A 19,458-nucleotide genomic window follows, 5' to 3' on the forward strand; every position below is an offset into this window, starting at 1 on the left:
ATACATACCATCCTTAGGGCAGGGAACAGCCTAAAGAATCTTATCTTTGTCTTGGCATTTGCTACAGTGAGGTATTACCTAAACTGAGTTCCCCTCTAGAGACTGGTAAAAGATTCCCCATTTAATGTACCAAGTCCAAAGTTGTTTTTTTTACAGGAGAGTTCATCTATTACTCTAACAAATTACCTGGCCACAAGTCACAACTTTCCAAAACTGGTAACCCATTCTGATTGGGTCAGTGTGGACACTGAAAAAATGTGATTTTTGGTTCCAAAGGGAAAAAAGAATTTAGTCTCGAAAGTTTTTAGATCCTAAAGTCACCCAATCCTGATGGACTCAGGTTCCGGTGACCTCTCCGTTCCTTACCCATCTCTGAGCATCAATAAGAAAACAACCTGAAAAGAAAAAAGCAAAGGACCCCCTAAACCTCAACCTGAAATGATCCAGCATGCTTACAGCCACCTCTTCTTCATCGTCCTCTCAGAGCTGGGTGTTAATTTCTGGGTGCTTTCAAACAAGTATCCTCAGTGAATTAGACTGTTAGGGACTCACCTGGGAGGCCCCTAGACATAGACTCATCCTGCTCTCATTTTACGGAGAGGCCTCAAGAGGGTAAAGCAATTTGCTGGTGTGAAAGGATAGGAAGAGAAAGTGGGTCCCCAGTCAGGAGAGTTAAACACGTGTCTCTGAACATCTTGTATGTGGTCACTGCAGTTCTTCCTCGCTGGAGTTTTCCCGATACAGTAAGAGGTCTTGTCTCAGGAGATTGGCATCCTATAATGAAAGGCTTCAGGATTTCAGGCCTAGAGCAGCAGATACAGGGAAGCATGGAAGGAACAAGTTTCTGTTTCTGAAGAATTTGATTCCCTCATTTTCCATTGTCAGGGAAATAGATGACCTGTGGTATTAAAAAAAAAAAAAAGATTGCAAGATTATAGAATTTGACATTTTTTAAGCCAATAAAAACACAAAACTTCCCCACGTATGCTCACATTTTGATTCAGTTCTACTCCAGACATGCAAACTTCCTCACTAGTATATAAGATAGTATTAGTGTCCCTCAAGTAAAAACTCATAAATGTCTTTTAAGATGTAAATAAATGTAGTGCAAGAAAAAGAAAAAAGCAGACAGCTGTAGTTAGCTTTGATTCAGTAATTCCACTCCAGAATGTATCAACAGGAGCAAAAAGTTATCTATGATAGCAGTGCTAGATGCCTAACTAAGGTCTCATTTAGCAATGAAATGGTACACCAGTGCTGTGGAGTTTGTGGCTTTTAAAAACTTCAGTAAGGAACATGGCAAAAACATGAGAAAACGTTTATACTCTGTTTACTACTCGAAGTGTGACCCCTACCCAGCAGGGTATCACTGGGGAGCTGGTTAGAAATGCAGTGCTTGGCACCACTCCAACTGAATCAGTCTGAATTTTAACAAGATCCCCAGGTGAGCTATGCACATTAATGTTTAAGAATCATAAGTGGGGGGGGGGGGACGATGCTAATTTATCATTATTCAAAAAAGTATGTCTTTGTGGTCAAGGATGGGAAGGTGCTTAGCAAAAATGATCAATAAAATAGTTCAAATGGAGATAATCCCTGCGACCCACACACAGTACCTGGCCTGCTGTAAGTCCTCAATAAATGACAGCTATCAGGGAGGTGATACTGTTGTGGGCTATTCCTTCTCTTCCTTCCTCCATCCCTCCCTCCTCCTCCACCCTTGCTTTCTTTTTAAAGGTGTTCCTTCATGTCCTTGTTAAATCACATTTTAGAAACTGAAATGACAATAAGGAAATTAACATGTGTTTCGTTTTCAACCAGACATAAAAATTGGTTAAATTCGTGTTTTGCTTTTTGCTTCAGCTATCAGGGAGCAGGGAGCTAAATTTAATACTCAATACACTAATTCTGTTAGCCTAGCTTTCTGTAATATGTTTTCTTCTCTATGACTTTTATTTTCTATTTTATTAGGTTTTCCACTATGTCTCTTAAAATCACGTAAACTTCTTTCTGAAAATAAGGGTCCAAATGACAATAATGACTTCTAAAAACAGTCTGTTCTTGTTTGCCAGGCTCCACAAAAAGATGAGTTTATGAAACCACCTGCCTGTTTTAAATTATTTCTTCTCTCCCTGTGCTTTTACCACTTCTCAAGACACAAGTAAAGTTAAAGGGTTCCTGTTTGCCCCTCAGTGAAGGTCTCAGATGCCAGCCAGCTCCTGCCCCCTCCCACCCCACAGCCACCCCCCTACCCCCTCTCCCCCTAGGCCCTACAGCCCAGCTTCCTGAGTCATTCTGCGAGGCCACAGCACTTCCAAAGGAACACAGACCACTCTCCAATCAAATTACGCACCAACACTCCTGTTGCTTCAGGCTTCCTCTGCGATAAAAAAAAAAAAGAGAACAGTATGTGTTTACAACCAAGCCTTGTTTTCAGGATAATTCCCTGCACACTATTCCCTCTCCAAACTAGTTCAAATTCCTCTTATTCACTCTCAAGAAAGCTTGCACTTTTTGTTCATAATGTTTATCAGCTTGTGATTCCATCTTGCATGATTGTCTCCCTTACTATACTTAAGGTCCAAATGTAGACTTCCTCCCTCACTGTACCCCCTGGACCTAAAGGTGTCAGTGGGCACCTGGAGCACAGGTCCTATTATTGGCTGGGCAGATGGATGATATAAAGAGTGGAGGTACTGGAAAAACAGAAGGTGGAGAGAACTAACATTTATTCATCACCTAAAATATGCAGGTATTGTTGGTGCTTTATATACACTATCTAATCCTCAGCACAATCTTTTATTTTTTTATTGAGGTATAATTTACTAACATAAAATTTACTCATTTAAAGTATACAACTCAGTGGTTCTTAGTGTATTCACTACATTGTGCAACCATCACTACTATCTGCTTCTAGAACATTTTCATCACCCCCCAAAAACCCTGTGAACTTTAGCAGTCACTCCCAATTCCCCCCTCTTCCCAGCCCCGGGGAAATACTAAAATTTACTTCCTGTCTCTGTGGATTTGCCAGTTCTGAACATTTCATATAAATGGGGTCATACAGTTTCTGGTCTTTTGTATCTGGCTTCAATGTTTTCTTCCACACTATAGCAATTACCAGTACTTCATTCCTTTTTATGGCTGAATAATAACTCATTGTAAGGATATACACATTATGTTCATTCAGTCATCAGATGCATGACTGTTATGCTACTATGAACATGTGTACAAGTTTTTGTGTCAACATATGTTTTCAATTTTCTTGTGTATATACCTAGGAGTGGAATTGCTGGGTCACGTGGTAACTCTGTTTAATCATTTGAAGAACTGCCATTCTGTTTTCTACAGCAACTGCACAATTTTACATTTTCTATAGCAACGTACGAGGATTCCAATTTCTCCACATGCTCATCAGTACTCGTTATTGTTCATCTTTTTTGTTACAGCCATCCTAGTGGGTGTGAAGTGATATCTCATTGTGGTTTTGATTTGCATTTTCATAATGACTAATGATGTTGAGTATCTTCTCATGTGCTTTTTGGCCATTTGTGTATCTTCTTTGAAGAAAAGTCTATTCAAATCCTTTGCCCATTTGGGACTTCCCCAGTGGTCCAGTGGTTAATACTCCATGCTTCCAATGCAGGGGGCCCAGGTTGGATCCCTGGTCAGGGAACTAGATCCCGCATGCTGCAACTAAGAGCCTGCATGCCACAACTAAAATCCTGCACACGGCAATGAAGATCCCGCGTGCTGCAACGAAGACCCGGCGCAGCCAAATAAATTAATTAAAACTGTATACTTAAAAACAAAAATCCTTTGCCCATTTAAAAAATCGGGTTATTTTTTATTATTGTTGAGTTGTAGGAGTTCTTAATATACTCTGGATACTAGCATTATGATTATGATTTGCAAATGTTTTCTCCCAATCTATGGGTTGTCATCACTTTCATGATGGTGTACTTCGAAGCACAAAGTTTTCAGTTTTGGGCTTCCCTGGTGGCGCTGTGGTTGAGAGTCCGCCTGCCGGTGCAAGGGACACGGGTTCGTGCCCCGGTCTGGGAAGATCCCATGTACCACAGAGCAGCTAGGCCCGTGAGCCACGGCCACTGAGCCTGCGCGTCCAGAGCCTGTGCTCCGCAATTGGAGAGGCCACAACAGTGAGAGGCCCGCGTACGGGGGAAAAAAAAAAAAAAAAAGTTTTCAATTTTGATGAAATCTAGTTTATTTTTTTCTTTGGTACTTGTGTATTAGGTGTCAAATCTAGGAAACCATTGCCTAATCCAAGATCTAAGAGTTTTATAATTTTATATCTTACATTTAGGTCTTTGATCCATTTTGAGTTAATTTTTGTATATGATGTGTGGTAGGTGGCCCAACTTCATTCTTTTGTATGTAGCTATCTGGTTGTCCCAGCACCATTTATTGAAAAGACTATTCTTTTCCCCATTAAATGGTCTTGGGCACCCTTGCTGAAATCAGTTGGTCGTAGATGTTTGGTTTTATTTCTGGACTCTCTATTTTATTCCATTGATCTGTATGTCTATCCGTATGTCAGTACCACACCGTCTTGATTATTGTATCTTTCTTGTAAGTTTTTTGTATTTTTTTTGTTTTTGTTTTTGTTTTTGCAGTAGGCAGGCCTCTCACTGCTGTGGCCTCTCCCATTGCGGAGCACAGGCTCCAGACGCGCAGGCTCAGCGGCCATGGCTCACGGGCATAGCCACTCCGTGGCATGTGGGATCCTCCCGGACCGGGGCACAAACCCGTGTCCCCTGCATCGACAGGCGGACTCTCAACCACTGTGCCACCAGGGAAGCCCCTCTAGTAAGTTTTGAAATCAGGACATGTGTGCCTCCAACTTTGTTCTTCTTCAAGATTGTTTTGGCTATTCTGGGTCTCTTGCATTTCCAATTGACAAGCCGATCCTAAAATCAAAAAGCCAGCTGGGATTTTGATAGAAATTGCATTAAATCTGTAGATCAGTTTGGGGAGTACTGACATGTCAGCAATATTAAGTCTCCTGATCCATGAACAGGGATGTTTCCATTTACTTAGGCCTTTTCTTTAAACAATGTTTTTTAATTTTCATGTACCTTTCATTTACTTTTTTGTTAAATTTATTCCTAAGTATTTTATTCTTTTTGTTGCTATTGCAAAAGAAATTTTTTAATGTCATTTTCAGATTGTTCATTGTTAGTGTATACAAATACATTTTTGTATATTGTTCTTATATTCTGCAGCCTTGCTGAAGTTGTATGTTAGCTTTAATAGTTTTTTAGTGGCTTATTTAGGACTTTCCATATACAAAATCATGTCATCTGCTAATAGAGATAGTTTTTCTTCTTCTTCTCCAAAGTAGATGTCTTTTATTTCTTTTTCTTAACTAAGTTTCCTGGCTGTAACCTCCAATACAATCTTCAATAGAAGCGACAAGAGCAGACATCCTTATCTTGTTCCTGAGTACAATCTTGTGAAGTAGGTATTTTTTAAAAATGAGGAAAAACCTGCCTCCTACCCTCTAATGAGGGGAAATGAGGCTCAGATCAGAAAATGGATATGCGGAGAACCCCCAGGCTACTCTAACCCAAGGGGGCTAGGCTCCCACCATCTGCAGTCCAGGAGCTGTCACATCTCTGCCCTAACCTGCCTTTCCTCCTTCCCCAAAAAATCATCATCCCCTTTGCTCCCCTGTTGTTCCTCTCTCCATCTAGTAAACTCCCCTGTTACTTCAAGACCCAGCCTCAGTGCCACCTATGGGAGGCCACACCTAGCTCCCCAAGCTGGACCAGGGCTCTCTGCCCTGTAGGCCCTGCGAGTGCAGGGGGACAGGGGGACACGCTTTTATCACAGACAGCCTCTGCCACATAGGTCTGTCAATGCCTTATCGCATGCCAGCCTGCAAACCTCCACTGGCCCTTGGCGTCTGCGACAAGGGCTGTGTTTGATCGGTCTTGGTGTCCTCACCCTTGGCCAGTGGCCAAACCTCAGGCACCTGGCAGAGAGGAAGCCTCACCTCCCTGGGGTAGAGAGAATTACCTTGTCCATCGGCCTTATAGTCATCAGGGAGCAGCTTGTCCTGGCGGTAGCCCAGCACAAAGGCCAGGAAGGAGAGGATGAGGGCGTCTCCAATGCTGAGGATGGCCAGCATGAAGGCCCAGCGGATGGTGCAGTGGCCCAGTGTGTATTTGCCGGTCTGCTCCCCGCACATGCGCCGTACCTCACTTGAGTCCCAACCATCTGGGTAGACCAGGCAGCCAATCATCAGGCCTGTGGCTGAGGGGACAGGAGGGGTACAGATGGTGTCAAGCTGGGTGTGCTCGCCTGCTGCCTCCCACCTTGCACTGCTGTCATCGTGTCACCTCCCTTCTCTTATTAACAGCCTTGAGAGGCACAAGGGGCAGCTCCTGCCATCCTTCTTGTAGAACACGGGGGAGAAAACTGAGGCTCCAAGAGCTAAAGCTACTTGCCCCTGGGGGCCAGCGGTCAGGGGTAGAGGCTGAGAGCAGAGCTCCGCAGCCCTGGGAGGTTCTGCCACAGCACCAGGTGGTTCTACCAGGCCCTCAGCTGTACCCCTCACTTTGGACTTGACGAGGCACCTGGCTTCAAATTCCTCCCAAAATCTGGTCCCAGCCCAGAGAACTCATCACTCCTCAGATGTACATTTGTTCATACTCCAACATCTCTGAAATAAGTGTAATAAAGCTTTAGGCTACAATTTGATTAGAAGTATTTTTCCTTTTTACAGCACTTAGAATAATGGTGTGTCCTACAACTCAGGTATCTTAGATTGAATGAATACAGGAAGTTTTCCAGCCCCATCTCTGGCTGCTTCCTTCATGAACCTTCCATTCAATCAAACAGGTCTCCACACTATTACCCACTACGGAACAGTGCAGTTGTCCACACTTCCCTGAATGTGTTTAAAATGCTGATTCCCAGGTCAGGGTTGGGTTCAGGAATCCCTGTCTTTAAAAGCACTCCTCTGGGTGATTCTCTCAACAGGAAAAGCTGGGAAACACTAGGGAAGGCTGCCTGGATCTCAAGCCCAGCTCTTTACTAACTAGCTGTGTGACTCAGAGCAAGCTACTTAAGTTTTCTTGCCTCAGTTTCCTCATCTGTAAAATGCGAATAATAATAGTATCTAGCTGTTTGGATTGCAGCGAGGTTACAATGAGTTAATATTGGAAAAGTGCTCAGAAGCTTGCCTGACACATAGTTGGCATTTCCTGAGTGTTAGCTAGTATGCCACACTGTGCTTTCATTGATTTAGCATTGACAGCCAAAATTTTCATCTTCCCCGCCTTCCCTCCACTACTCCCACACCCGCCCACCAAATTTCCACCCCAACTTAGCTGCCCAGACAGGTACATATTCCTGGGATGTGACTGTGGCAACCCAAGGACAACCGCCAGGCAGGCAGGGGGTGCCTTCCTTCCCTTGTCTGTGCCACTTTCCCACCCCTGGCCCTCCTTTCACAGGCCTGGAGGCTCTTTAGTGCCAAAGCTGTGCCCTACCTGGGAGCCCCATGGAGAAGCACCTCGCAGGACCCAAAGTCACCAACCTGGGGCTCCGCTTGCTCTTGCAAGGAAGGTTAGCAGATCAAACAAAAGTACAACAAAGTGTAAAGATCAAGGATCCCACCTCCCCACCTAAATGTATCAACCGTCCTTGTTTTTTTCTAGGAGGAGCTCATTTACATACTTCTCTTATAGATTACAAAATACTTCATGTACCATTTTTCTTTCGACCCTTACCACAGTTCTGTGAAGTAGGCCATGTATTAATATCCCATCTTCAGATTAAAAGACTGAGGTCTCAGAAACTAAGTGAGTTGCCCAGTCATTTAGCGAGGGCAGAGCCAAGACCTGCTATCATGGCTCCTGACTTTCTTTACTTCAAAGTTAATTCCCCCAGCCTCCCAGACTGACATCTCTCCAAAGAGCCGAATGTATTTAGTGGTGACATTTTAGACTTAGTGACAAACAGGAAGATCCTTAGGATGGAGGAGGGGGACCCTCCCAGAGCTCTTTGGTAAAACCTGTGCTCTTCCCCACGTGGTGTGTGACAAGTCCTCTGGTACCTGGCATGGCCCCCTTCTCCTTCTATAGCACCTCCCTACAGGGGTTCAGAAAAGATCCCAGGGCCTCCGACTTGGAAAAAGGTTGTTACTATGGGTGCCACAGCCCTCTAGGAGCACCCCACCCATCTACCTGGGCACAGCGGGGGTCCATCCCATTGTGGTGTCTCAGGGCTCTAAATAGAGGCCAGCAGGGTATTCTCAGGCAAGTTTACTTACCCTCTCTGACTTCCAGTCTCTCATCTGTAAAATAAGGATAATAATACCTGACTCGGAACAGGGTTATGAGGGTTACGCGTGACCATGTATAGAAAGTGCTTACTGCAGTGTCTGGTACATGGTAAGTGGCCAGTTAATGTTAGTTGTTGCTATTATTATTGGCATTGAAGTCAGATGGAAGCAACCTCGATGGATGTGGCTGTCATTAGAGCTGTTTACAAGTATTTCAGGTACATAGTAGGATTATACTTCCTCGCCTCTCTCCCTTGAAGTTAGGCAAGTTCATAAAAATTCCTTCAGCCAATAAAACGTGAGCAGAAATGCCGTGTGCTTTTCCAGGCCAGAGCATTTAACTGCTGATGGAGACTTTCCAGAGCTCCCTTTCCCTTCGCAATGATGACAGCCAGATGACAGCTGATGCTCCATCAGCCTGGGCTCTGGAAGAGCCCAGTGAGAACAGAGCCCCCCACTGATCCTCAGTGAGCATGTACCATTATCAAGAAATAAACCTTTGTCATAAGCCACTAAGATTTGGGAGTTGTCTGTTACTGTGGCATCACCCCATCCATCCTGACTGATAAAGTTGTTTTGTGTTTTTCATGTTTACTGAGCACCTCCCATATGTTAGGCACCGTGCAAGGTGTTTTCCATGCATTACAACATCCCATCCTCGCAAGAACCCTGTGATGGGGGTACTGTTGCTACCTTCTACAGATGAGTTTGACAGAACTCAGACAAGCAAATTACCCTACCTGTGTTTTCAGGATCTGGGACCACATTCTGCCTACACCTGGCATCCAGAAGCTCAATTAGCTTTGTTAAGCTACAGCCCCACCCTGCCCCGTTCATCAGTCCTCCTTCCCTTTGTCAAGTTACAGCCCCACCCTGCCCCGTTCATCAGGCCTCCTTCCCTTTGTCAAGTTACAGCCCCACCCTGCCCCATTCATCAGTCCTCCTTCCCTTTATTAAGCTACAGCCCCACCCTGCCCCGGTCATCAGTCCTCCTTCCCTTTGTCAAGTTACAGCCCCACCCTGCCCCGTTCATCAGTCCTCCATCCCTTCTGCTGCTCCCTTCCCTGGCCCCAGGCTTCTTGGCAAGGTTAAGCCAACTGGTTTAGGTCTCTTCAAATGGAGGAATCTCCCAGCTGCTGGCTGTGGGGCATACCTCCTCCTCACCCCTCCCTTTGGCTCATCTTCCCTTCCCCAGCACGGAAGAATGGAACATGACACCACCTTTGCTCTCCCCCAGCTTAAATGTTTCATGGGATGGCACCTGGCCACCTCTGCTATCGGTGTCTTCAGCTGCATGACCCAGTCAGGGTCTGACTCAAATGGCCTGGTGACCCCTCCCCTACCCAGGCCCTCCCAGCACTGCCTGTTCAGCAAATGGCACCTGTTGCAGGAGGTTGGGGGAGTGGGACAGTGGAGAGAATGGGAGAGGGAGTGTTGTGTTTCCAGCATCCCATAGCTCTGATATGGAGGACCAGCTGGCAAGCGTGCCAGGGTCCATTCTACTCCTCTTTGTCACAGAACTGCTAAATCTTCATTCTCCCTTCTTCCTCCCCACTGTCCACTGAGACTTGCCTCATCCCTGCCCCAGCCTCTCCCTCATCATATAGACGGAGTACAGAGAGAGAGAGATGGCAGGGGGATTGGGGAGGCAGCTCTGGAACCAGGTAAGTAGCCTGAGTACACGATTCAGAGTCGAAGGTTCTGTCCCTCACTACCTGTGTGCTAAAAGACAAGTTACCGGCTAAGAGCCTCTTCTGTAAAACAGGAGGAAAACCCACCTCACTGTCATGATGAGGCTCCTCCAGATGATACATGTGGAAGTACTTTACAAATCATTACACTTATGTAAATGTGTGCCTCAGTAAAAAATGTCTTTGGAATACAGCTAGTTCTTGGGACTCACTGCCTTTATTCTATTGCCTTTGTTGCCAGATGATCTGCTGTAGCCTTGGCTAAGTCTTATCTTCTCTCTCAGTCCCAGATTCCTCATCTATAGTTGGGGGGAGGATGCTATAGCTCTCTAGGGTCCCCTCCAACTCTGACAGTCTTGAGTCTACATGTTTGGTTGTATGGGATTCTGATCCCTATTCCATTCTCCCTGTTAACACTGCTTCTCATTCTAACCAATGATGTCAAGATGATTTCACTCTAGCCTTCAGTCCCTAACAAGGCTCCTGGACGTTTCCCTAGTATGGACAGTCTGTGTGTGGTCCTTGGAGGGACCAAGGGCTGCAGGACAAGGTCTTAGGCATCCCTTTCTAGGCTCTAGAGGAGAGCAGGACCAGCTGGCCCAAGGACCCAGTGGCCTGCCTGGGGCCAGGAGCAGGAAAAGGGGGACAGGGAAGGCCTTGCCTCTGAACACCACCAGTAGCCACCTACCCCACATAGTTCTAAAAGACCCTATTCCCCTCCCCCATCACAAAATATCACTTCCACTTGCTGCCCCAAATGCTCACAATTGCTGCATCAAGTATGGAATCCTATAATTAGGGAACAAAGACCTTCACTCTACCATAAGTGACTTGCTCCTGGGAAAATCATTTCCCCTCTCTTGACCTCAGTTCCTCATCTACAGGAAGAGGAGGTTGAACAATTTGATCTCTAAGGCCTTTCTGGTCTCAGCCATCCTAAGACTCTCTAATTACTCTTTTCCAAGGCATCTGCAGGGCATTGAGTATGGCTGCGCTATAAAGGAGGACAGCTGAGTAGGAGGCTCAGAGACTCCACAGAAGGTGGGCCCCTGCCTGCCCTCCCGCTATCCCTCCTGCTATTCCTGCTCACCCGCAGCCAGCTGCATCCATGCGCAGATCTTGTAGACAGTGGCCGTGTTGCAGACAAAGAACAGGCTGAAGCAGATGATGGAGCCGATGATGAGGAACATGGCCAAGGCCACGAAGAACATGGCAGTCTTGAAGGCTCTAGAGGGGATGGAGGAGAAGTCCAGCGGGCCACCCTTGCAGATAAGCTCAGACGACAGCACGTTGCCCACGCAGTAGGAGAAAAGGCCAAAGTAGCCTGCCTGGGGTGTGCTGACGCTGTCGCCTATCCAGTAGGGCTGGATGAAGAGCGCCATGACCAGCACGGAGAAGCAGATGGTGAGTGTGCCCCACATCACACCTACGGCCCTCGAGTTCCGCACATAGTTGGTATGGTAGATCCTGGCTGCCTCCTGGGCAGGCAGCAACTTCACCATGGTGAGGGCACTGGGTCCTGGGCTGGGGACTTGTGGGCTGGAAGTGGCTTTGCGGATGGATGGAGGCCCGGAAGTGGGTCACCCCTCAGCCAGGTTTGGAGAGAAGGCGGAGATCAGGGCACAAGGTAAGGCTCCCTCCAAGGTAGAAAAAAGAGGACTAATAGGACAGGGAAGATGACCTTGGCCTCTTCAGGGGAAGCTTGTCCAGGTGCCTGTGTCCCCTCTTGCTCTAGCCGGGCTGTCTCCTGTCTCCTACCTCCTCTCAAACCCGCCGTGGTCTCGGGCCTGCTGGCGCCGCCCTGCCCCGCCCCCAATGCCAGCTGAGAGCACCAGAGAGCTCCGCCCCCTTCGCGCGGCCCGGCTCCTCCTCCCTCCCTCCTCCGAGAGCACTGCTTTCAGCACCGTGGCCAGCGCCTCAGGACTCCGGGCAGAGATAGGTGCAGAGCGGCCGACCTACTCACTGCACACCCCCGCCACTGGGAATCAAGGCCCCCCTTCACCCTCCTGAGCAGGGAAGGCAAGAATTGAAGGCGTGAGGCTGCGGTTGCCACATTCCTCTCGCTTGGTTTCCAGCCGCAAAAGCGATTCTTGAGCGCAGTCCGTATCCCATCCCACCGCTCCCTGGCTCCCTAGTCATCCTCCCGGAACCTCCAATACCCCGGAGGCCAGCAACGCCTTCCGGGTCACTGGTTTCTCGTCCCTATCACTCAATCGACAATTACTAAGAGCCTATTGTGTACTACGCCCTATGTTGGAGGATGTCTTCCCTCAGCAAGAACCATAGAATAAAAAGGACAGAGCCCCTGCTCTCAAGGACCGTGAGGTATTTACATATATGTAAATATATGTGTATTTGCAATGCAGACCGATAGGGTGATAATAGAAGCTACAAAGTAAAGAACAGTTCTTATGAGCCTTCTCAGACCTTAACATATGCTTTTTGTTCAATACAATGTCTTTCTCCTCTTGTTTATATTTTTGTTACCTATTTCTTTTTTTAAATTTATTTTTTATTGAAGTATAGTTGATTTACAATGTTGTGTTAATTTCTGCTGTACAGCAAAAGTGACCCGGTTATACACATATACACATTCTTTTTTAATTCTTTTCCATGATGGTTTATCCCAGGACATTGAATATAGTTCCCTGTGCTATACAGTAGGACCTTGTTGCTGATCCATTCTATATGTAATAGTTTGCGTCTACTAACCCCAAACTCCCAGTCCATCCCTCCCTCACCCCCCTGCATATTTCCTTTTTTTTTTCAAAATATCTATATTTTTCCTGAATTTATAGGTAAATACATGATTAGTATATAGAAAAATTCAAGAAAGTTACATAAAAGAATAAAAATCACTCATAACCCCAAACTGGGAGCTTTAGGCAGGTCTGGATTTGAGTCAGCCACTTGTTAGCTAAGGATGTAACTTTCCCAAGCCTCAGTTTATTCATCTATAAGATGGGGATGATAATAGTATCTGTCACATAACAGTTAGGTAAAATAACATATGTAAAATGTTTAGCCCAGGGTCTCACATATAAAAGTGCTCAGAAATGTTTATTAGTATTATTACTATTACTATTACTATTGTTATTATTATTACCTCTGTTAACATATTGGTGTATTTCCCTCCTCCTGGACATACTGCTTTACACAGTTGGATAATAATGTACACGTATTTAGCATCCAATTTTTTTCTCACATTACTAGTTTTTCAAAAACATGATTTTAGTCTTTATGTAGTAATTGTTTAATTATTCTCCCCTTTGGGGGTATTTTGACAGTTTCCAATTTTTCACTATTAAAAAGAACCTTGCATTAAACATATTTGTGCTGTTACCTATGTTTCCTCTTCCTCTTAAATCCCTGGTTTTGTGACCAGTCTTTGCCATCAGACTGGAAGTTCATCAAGGCATGGCCTGTGTCTCCACCATCAGACTGGGAGCTTCCCCAGAGCAGGGGCTGTATGTTCCCCCATTCAGAAAAGGCCCTAACCTGGGGCCAAGCTCTTAGGAGCTGATGGACATTCTTTGTTTGGCCTGACCAGCAGAACTTCCCCTGCCTCTGAGAGAAGGCTCTCTTGCTTTCTGAGGTTCTGGTGGGATAGCCAATCACAGGGCACACAGACCCTAGAGACAGGTCTGGGTGTGTGACCCAAGCTAGGCCATCAGTCTCTCTCTAGGGAATCTGAATTGGTGGTGGATTGACATGAGGAAAAAAAGGTATTGTTTAGTCAGGGCTTGGCAACATCCTCAAGAGATAATCCATAAACTCCTGCTACTGGGAGCTTTAGAGCCACCTTGATTCCTGCCCCGCCCAAGACAGGTGGCTCTGTTCCATCTTCAGCTCTGTGACTCACCCACTATCTTTCCATTTCCTTCTTTTTTGCTTTCATTAGCTAGAGTGGGTTTTCGCTATTGGCATCAAAGAGTCCTAATCTGGGAAATTCCCTGGCAGTCCAGTGGTTAGGACTCAGCACTTTCACTGCAAGGGCACGGGTTCAGTCTCTGGTCAGGGAACTAAGATCCTGCAAGCTGTGAGGCCGAATAAAAAAAGAACCCTAACCTGATCCAAATATTAGCACCAGAAAGGGAGTTTCAGGCCCAGGCTTCAGACAAAAGACTCTGATATTCCTGTTTATGTCTGGAGTTGGGAAAACCGCAGCCCATGATACGGAGAGGAGAAGCAGCTAATCAAATTATCAGCTGCAAAAAATAGGGATCATGTGCCCTCTGGGGGTCAAGTTCTGGGGAACTGAGTAGCTTTGGCCACAGACAGATTTAAAGGTAATGAAGAAATCGGGAACACAGAGTAGGGTGACTGCTTATAAAGGCAATGAATAATGTCAAGCAAGACAAGCCCAGTTGTCTAGATTATTGATTCAAGGAATAAAATGAATTGCAAGACCTTTATGTGCAATGGCTCAAAGAATTCATTAAGTCTTGTTGCTAGAGGGCATAGGACCCTTAAAATAAGATTCAGGTGTATGAAAGAACTGAACTGCAAGGCCTTTAACCCACCCCATGCTCCTGAATGGTTAGACCAGATCACCTCAGGAACTGGTAGAATCCTCACCTTGGCCCCCTGACCCTTGAGCTAAAGGGTAATATACTAGGAAGAGCTAAGCCAATGCCCCTGGTGCTCCCTCTCACTCTCCAAATAATAAATCAAAAACAGTATTATGTGCCCGTGGGAGCTGTAGAAATCAGTCACTATCAATGCCTGGAAAGGTGCAGGGGTGGTGGCTCCTGTCTCTAGTGGACTTTTGTCATATTGTTTTTGGTTTTGGCTGACCAGCCTCCTAACCTTCTTCCTATGTGCGGGTGATACCCTGCTGTGTGTGTCCTGCGGGGCGATGTTGAGCCTCTTCTCTCACTGTGGAATTGAAGCCCCTTTCCCGGCCTGCTCTAGAGAGAGCATGCTGGCACCAGGTAACGATGGATTGCTGTGGCATGACATCCCACCCTCCATGGGAAGGTCCTGAGGACAGCAGGGAAGGGAAATATTCATGGAAGGTAGAACTTCAAGTGCTGTAACTATCTATCCCCAAAAGATCTATCAATACATCCTAATCCCCAGAACCTATGAATGTTACATTATTTGGAAGAGGGTTCTTTGTAGATATAGTTAAATGGAGGATTTTGAGATAAGGCGATCCTATCAGATTATCTCGAGGGGGGGTCCTAAATCCAATGACAAGTGTCCTTCTAAGAGACACAGACAAGAAGACAAAGAAGAAAAGGCGACATGCCTATGGAGGCAGGGACTGGAATGATGCAGCCACAGCCAAGGAAGCTGGCAACCACCAGAAGCTAGAAGGGGTGGGGAGTGGATCCTTCCCTAGAGCCTCTGCAGGGAGTGCAGCCCTGCTGACTCCTTGATTTCCACTTCTGGCCTCCAGAATTATAAGTGAACACATTTGTTGTTTTAAGCCACCTAGTTTGTAGTAATTTGTTACGGCACCTCAGGAAATGTACCAACTCTTCTGTAAGGGGAGAGGGCCTAAGGTACAGAGGAACACCACTTTGTGGGCAGCAGATAATGGACCGGTCATATGGTCATTATCTTAGAGTAAGTTTGGAGAGTTAAGTAAAAGTTTGGGGAAAGGGAGCCTTCAGAATAGGGGCACAACCTAGAGAGTATTTGGGTTCAATGGGAATGTACTCCAGAGGCCTGCTACTACAGAGTCTTTTAACATCGGTTGGACAGGATGATTCACTCTGTGAATGCTAGCCAGCCTCCTTCCTCAGCACCCCCGTTCCAATCCCACCGTGCACTGGCTCAAAGACCCCTAGCAATGTGTCCACGGTGGGACAGATGGAGACTGTGGATGAATCTTCCATCAAAGCCAATACAGCCAGTCACTACTGGCCCCCAACAATATCAACAAACTTTGAGCTCCTGGTATGACATCTATAACTCTCAAAACTCAGTAATAAGAAAACAAGCAACCCATTTAAAGATTGGATGGCAAAAGATTCACACAAATACTTCTTGCAAAGAAGATATATGGATGGCAATTAAGCACATGAAAAAGCACTCAACATCATTAGTCAGTAGGCGAACGCAAATTAAACGACACATACCATTATACACCAGTGAGAAAGGCTCAATTAAAAACAAAACCCCCCAAAACTGACAATGTCAAGTACTGGCAAGGATGTGGAGCAACTGGAACTTTTGTATGTTGCTGGTGGGAATGCACGTTTGTTCAGCCACTTTGGAAAACAGTTTGACATCTCTTAGAAATGGAAACAAACATTTGCCGTGAGACTCAGCCGTCTCAGTCCTGGGTGTTTTTCTCAGAGAAATGAAACCTTGTGTTCACACACAAAAAAAAACATGAACATGTGTAGCAGCTTTATCCATAATTGCCCAAAACTTTTCAGAAATAAACCAAATGTCTTTCAGGTGGGAAATGACAATGGACTACTTCCAGACAATGGACTTCCACCCAGACAATGGACTACTACTCAGCAATAAAAAATAAGTAGCTACTGCAACCTGCAACAGCATGCCTGAATCTCAAAGGTGTTAAGTAAAAGAAGCAAGACACCACCCCCCAAGAGAAATATATACGAACTGTGTGATTTCATCTATATTACATATAGAAAAGGCAAAACTATAGGGAAATAAAACAGATTTGTGGTTGCCAGGATCTGGTGGTGGGGTTGATTATAAAGGAATCATACAAGGGAATTTTTTTTTAGGTGATGGAAGTGTTCTGTATCTTGGTTGGGGTGTTGGTTCCATGATGTATGCGTTTGTCAAAACTCATGGAACTGTATATTATAAAGGGTGGATTCTCTGTGTCAATTATACTTTAATGTTTTAAAAGGGGGGTTACTCATGTTGGTAGGGTACCAAATCCTGACTGTCCAGGGGAGAGAGTGTGCTGTTACACAAAGGGAACAGAGAGGTATGTGTAGAACATATGCATGGGCCGCCTCCTATTATTACCGTGTCCAGTATAAAAAAATTAATGGAAGGAAGAAACAAATTAATGAAGGCTTCAGTAACCCAACACAGGGTCAGGCCCATCAAGGGCCCAGATATCTCAGGGCTAGAAGGTCTGGGTCACTGTACAGCATAAAGAACCCTGATCAGCAGAGATGCTGGCTGAGAGCAAAAGGAACAGGATGGGAGATGGAGGATGAAAGTCACAAGCACTGTCTACAGCCACATGGTGCCTGAAGAAAGGAGGACTCTAGAGACTTCCCTGGTGGTCCAGTGGTTGAGACTCCATGCTTCCACTGCAGGGGGCATGGGTTCCATCCCTGGTTGGGGAACTAAGATACCGCATGCCGTGCGGCGCAGCCAACAATTAAAAAAAAAAGAGGACTCTACTGTCTACCCAGATTTTCGTTCTTGATGTGTCATGTGTATATTTATATACCCTACTAACTCTCTCTTCTTTGATGATGGCTAACTTTAATATTTAGTCCCTGAGCTGTAGAATACTGAGATGTGATTGTGACCAAACTAAAAGAGGGGTGACATAACACAGACGTCCTGGACCTAGCGCTGGAGTAATGACTGATGACACTTTGGGCCGTCTCCCTAGCTTTCTTCAGAGGATGGTTGTGATGTGTTTGAAGGGAACACTAGCAAGGAGTGAGCATTATAAATTATGGGAAAAAAAGAGTTCATGTGTTTGTTGACCAGCGAAGGGAGGGGCCGTGCTAAGAGAACAGAGCACAGATTTCAGCAGGACCAGAAGGCTGAGGTGGGACAAGGGACATCTTCACAGCAGCCATTGAGGGCCCAGAGGATCAAAAGGACCCCTTCCCCTAATTCCTGAAGCCACATAAGCTTCACTCCACACTCAATCCGATCTTGGTCAGGAGAATGGGGTGGTGAGGGGAACCCTAAAGGCTGAGTATTGAATTAAAGACTGGTAAACTGAAAGTCACTGAATGTCTCATTTCCTACCCTCACCTAAACAAAATAGAGACTGGATGGTCAATGTAAATTTAAAAGCTAAAATTATTGCACATCCCAGAAATCCTTCCCCTTTCTTTTTTTTTTTTTTGCGGTACATGGGCCTCTCACTGTTGCAGCCTCTCCTGTTGCGGAGCACAGGACCCGGACGCGCAGGCTCAGTGGCCATGGCTCACAGGCCCAGCGGCTCCGCGGCTTGTGGGATCTTCCCGGACCAGGGCACGAACCTGTGTCCCCTGCATCGGCAGGCGGACTCTCAATCACTGCGCCACCAGGGAAGCCCCCTTCCCCTTTCTTTGGTAACAAAAACTCACTCTCTATTTGGAGAACTGCCCCTCCCCTTTCCATCCCCCTCAGGGCTCTGCCCAGTGCAGATCATGAGTAGGGGTCTGGAGGACCCAAACTAAGTCAACCTGAGTTTCTTGATTGGGAATTTGAATCTTGAGTGGATTCCCTGTCTGCTCCACAAGCTGACTCCAGGGCTGTCGCACATCTGACCTTGATCCAGAGCTGTGAGCCCCTTCCCAGAACTGCGATGCCTCTGTTTGTGGCTTATGTAAAGGGAATGTGTTACAGGGAAGGTGGCCATGAGCGGCTGGCAACACTAGGACTGATGCAGTTTTATAGCTTCAATCACAGATAGAAACAGCTCCTCGGTTCCAGTTTCTTCCCAGGCCCCCTAGTCTTGACTTGTGAGAAGGGAACAGAAGGGTGGGGAGAGAAGGAGGGGTCAGGATGAGCTCATGGGGAAAAGTGGTTTTAAACACTGAGTTCCCTAAAAATAAGAGAAGATAGCGCTCCTTTAATCAATGGCATTTCCATGTCTCTGGAATTGGGTGGGTTTCTCTCATTTTGAGGGTCTCCTGGCTGGTTCCTCCAGCTGCTCTTCTCTACGCCACCCTCAGTGCTATAAGGGGGAGTGACAGGGGGTGGCTACACAGGCTGAGCACCTACTGTGTGCCAGGCACTTCTATGGGGTTTCACATACACTGTCTTATTCAATCCTCATTTTACTAAGAGCTATCAACCTCTTTGCCTCGATAAAAAAACTGAGGCTCACAGAGATTACAAATTCAAATAACTTGTCCAAGGTCACGTAGCTAGTTATGGTGAGTTTTGAAGCCAGGATAAAGGCAACCCAGTCTGGGGCCTCCCCAGCGGGGCCGTCTTCCACCTCTGGGTTGGGGAAGGGGTGCTTTGCTACAGTGAACAGGCCTTCAGGGAAAGCTGCTCTGGTCCCACAGCTGAGCACACTCAGGCAGCTGTGCCCTTCCCAGCCTTCAGCCCAGGCCATCAGAGGCTCACGAGACCCTCATCCTCAGCCAGGACTAACGACAGCTTGTGGCCACACGTGGCCTGGGGTGGGGGACGGGGTGAGTGGAGCATTAACTAAAGTGGTGAGTCCTTAATGCTGGAATTGCACATGTTAAATGAAGTGGAAAGGAACGGGAGAGAGTTGCTGGAGAAGGACTTCCTAAGCGCCCCTAAATCACTCCTGCAGGCACCCCCGGT

The 19,458-nt window shown here is 46.3% G+C and overlaps 1 protein-coding gene across 1 annotated transcript; it reads right to left on the bottom strand.

Moving 5' to 3' along the window:
* LHFPL5 (LHFPL tetraspan subfamily member 5) lies at positions 1–11,781 on the bottom strand. The gene is made up of 4 exons (XM_079934841.1): positions 11,093–11,781; positions 6,040–6,276; positions 2,354–2,380; positions 1–898 (listed from the first exon to the last, which is right to left on the bottom strand). The coding sequence occupies exons 1-3, from the start codon at positions 11,502–11,504 to the stop codon at positions 2,370–2,372; spliced, it is 660 nt and encodes a 219-aa protein (XP_079790967.1). The 5' UTR covers positions 11,505–11,781; the 3' UTR covers positions 1–898; positions 2,354–2,369.
* Positions 11,782–19,458: the final 7,677 nt, after the last annotated feature.

Source organism: Stenella coeruleoalba (assembly GCF_951394435.1).
Source record: "Stenella coeruleoalba genome assembly, chromosome: 10".
NCBI classification, from domain to species: Eukaryota; Metazoa; Chordata; class Mammalia; order Artiodactyla; family Delphinidae; genus Stenella; species Stenella coeruleoalba.

What these genes read in the sequence shown, in the direction of transcription:
- LHFPL5 (XM_079934841.1), bottom strand. Translation starts at nt 11,504, where the DNA reads ATGGTGAAGTTGCTGCCTGCCCAGGAGGCAGCCAGGATCTACCATACC. An exon ending in ATGGATGCAGCTGGCTGCGG is followed by an intron (nt 6,277 to 11,092) that starts GTGAGCAGGAAT and finishes CTGTCCCCTCAG; the next exon opens with CCACAGGCCTGATGATTGGC.